We start from the raw sequence: 2777 nt of genomic DNA on the forward strand, positions 1-2777 counted from the left end.
ATTTTTTTTTTTTTTCTTCTTTTCCCCCCAAAAAATAAGATATCATGCATGCCATTTTGAAATCTGGGTTTTTTCCTATTACAAATGCCATCTATCTCATGTCAGTTCATTTGCATATCAATCCACATTCACATTTCTCAAATTACAATAACTCTTTCAGGCAGGTCCTATGATCCCCACTTAACAGATGAGGAACGAAGGCCTGAGAGGTGACCTGCTTGCCCCGTCACATAGCCATTCCCACTGACAACCACCCTGGTCACTCACCGGGGGCTCTTCCAAGTCACCCAGATCCAGGAAGAGGTCAAGATCACAGTCATGGACGTCAAAGCTGTTTATGGAAGAGCCAAAAGGATGGACCACACAGCCTGGGTGCGGAGCAGAGAATAAGGTCAGGAGACATTGGGGGGCTAAAGCGTGGAAGCACGTACCGGGCACGAAGATGAAAGAGCCACCAAGCACACACGGCTAGCTGGGGGAGCACCGAGGAAGCAGGCGGGGAGCAGCACAGGGGCTCAGGCAGGAGGTGGCTCACCAGGGAAGAACTCTGTGAAGACCTCCTGGATCAGCGCCACCACGAGGCTCCGAAGCTGCCGCTCGGCCTGGGACAACTCCCGCAACCCCACGAGCTTCACCATTTGCGCCCCCACGTCCGGGGCCTCGGCCAGGGCTGCGGCCAGCTGGTGACTGTCGGGGGCCGCTCCTTTGGGAGATTTGGAGGCCGGCCTCTGGAATTCTTTCTGTTCCCGTGGCCGGACGCGCAGGCGCTGTCCCCCCAGGCTGTGCTGGGGCTGGGACAGAACAGCCTCCCGGGAGCCCACGTCCCCCATCTCCACGATGGCAAACACTCCCTGGGAAATCACAACAGGGGCAGGGATGACGGGTCCGCAACCAAGAGCCCAAACACGGGGTCTGAGAGGGGGCACGGAAGGTTAAACGGGGAGCACCCTGGGAACTGGGAATATCTGTTCGCTGTTTCTGGAGCAACGGGAAACATTTGGACAAGCAAGTCTCTCTTTCACTTGGATCCCACACATGTTACTCACCCCAGGTGGCCTCTGAAAGTCTCACTTTACCTATCCCATTGCCCCACTCTTCCCAATGACGTGATTTCACTGGTTATATTGGACCCATCCTCTCACCTTCCTGCTGTAATTAGAGTCATTTAACGTAGATGAAGAATCCACGCAATGAACACTGTGCTAAATAAAAACATAAGCCCTACCTCTAACTTACCATCTAAGCATAACAGCAATACGATAGTCGTGTTGCTATCGTGTGGTTGAGTTCAATAATGTTCATTGGGCAAGGGGGTGGGGGAAACTGGGGACATGTGTCAAAATGAACCATTTTTTTAAATTCAGCTCTAAGCAGTGCCTAGTACAAAGTTACCAGTTAATGGTAATTGGCAAATAAAATATTGGCTGAATAAGTAAACAACCAACAAGTACCCCAGTGACTAACTCCGGTGAACTGAGAAAGTTCAAGTTGGGTGGTTGGTATTCACAAAGCTGGACCAGTCCATGGACAAGCCGCGTTAGGAACTGGCCAAAACGGACGCCTGGCTCCTCTCATTTCTTTTGCTGCGTGGAATACCTGACTTCCTCATTTACCCTCAGACGCATTCATTCTACCTTGTCCTTATCCATGACGACACTGGCCACAGGTCCAAACGCCTGGAAGTACTCAGAAAGCTGAGTAGAATCCACATCCCGGGGGAAGCCACTGACAAACACGCTGCGAAGTCCCTGAGCCTTTCGGGCAGCTCGTAGTTCTACCAGATGCCGGTGCTTCCGGCCTCCCAAGTGGGCATCCAGGCTGGGTCCTGCAAAGACAAACACGAAACAAAAACTTCCAAACTCGCTCCTCAGGGTACCTGTTACCCGTCCACCTAAATCCTACTGACCCTTCCAAGCCATAGAAAGTGTGAACTTTGAATAAACAAACTCCTGGCTCCCTCTGACTAAAAATGATTTAAGGATATAAAATGAAGAAGCCAGTGGGCAATCCAATTGCCTGGCGGTTCTCAACCTGTGGGTCGCGACCATCAGAAAACACATATAGCAGATCAGATATTTACATTACGATTCATAACAGTAGCAAAATTCAGTTATGAAGTAGCAACGAAAATAATTTTATGGTTGGGGGTCTCCACAACATGAGGAACTGTATTAAAGGGTCGCGGCATGAGGAAGGTTGAGAACCACTGCCCTAGACTATTTCCCATGGGTCATCTCTGAGTATGGTATAAAGATTACAAATGCAAGATAGGAGGCCACACTGGCCAAGTTCAAATCCCAGCTCAATGAAGCCGAGATCTTGGGCAACTAACTCCCTTAGTGCATCAACTTCCTCAGATATAAAACCGAGGTAACAGCACATAACCGACAGGAACTGTTCACATGGCACTTGGCAGAGAGTCTGGCACGCGGCGCACGAAGGAAAAGTTTAGCTGCCATTATGTTTATTACATTTTGAGTCAGCTGCTCGATGTCATCACTGTATGGATGGGGCCAGGGAAGACTGGGTTTCCGGCTGGCCCTGGTGGGACGTAGCAGCGGTGCCATTCACAAAGAAAGAAAAAAAAAAAAAGACTGGGAGGTCCTGTTAGGGTATATCATGATTCTGACTTCAAAGGTCAAACCCGAGGTTTCATGGAGCGCCCTGTTCTGTCATACAAGGACCTTGCCAACTTTTAGAATCCCACCTGCCGGCCATGCTACTCGCCCTTCCTTGCCTCTGCAGGGCTTCCCTGGCTCCATTACTACCTTCCCTGG

At 50.3% G+C, this 2777-nt stretch overlaps 1 protein-coding gene across 1 annotated transcript in view; it reads right to left on the minus strand.

Moving 5' to 3' along the window:
• Nucleotides 1-2777, minus strand: part of TUT1 (terminal uridylyl transferase 1, U6 snRNA-specific) — a 12413-nt gene that overhangs the window by 9118 nt on the left and 518 nt on the right. Inside the window, exons 2-4 of the mRNA XM_006772751.2 lie at nt 1635-1825; nt 536-851; nt 268-368 (exon numbers count right to left, since the gene is read on the minus strand). Coding sequence (XP_006772814.1) covers nt 268-368; nt 536-851; nt 1635-1825 — 608 coding nt within the window. The remainder of the gene's footprint in view (nt 1-267; nt 369-535; nt 852-1634; nt 1826-2777) is intronic.

This window comes from Myotis davidii, unplaced genomic scaffold (assembly GCF_000327345.1).
Source record: "Myotis davidii unplaced genomic scaffold, ASM32734v1 scaffold826, whole genome shotgun sequence".
In the NCBI taxonomy this organism is placed as follows: Eukaryota; Metazoa; Chordata; class Mammalia; order Chiroptera; family Vespertilionidae; genus Myotis; species Myotis davidii.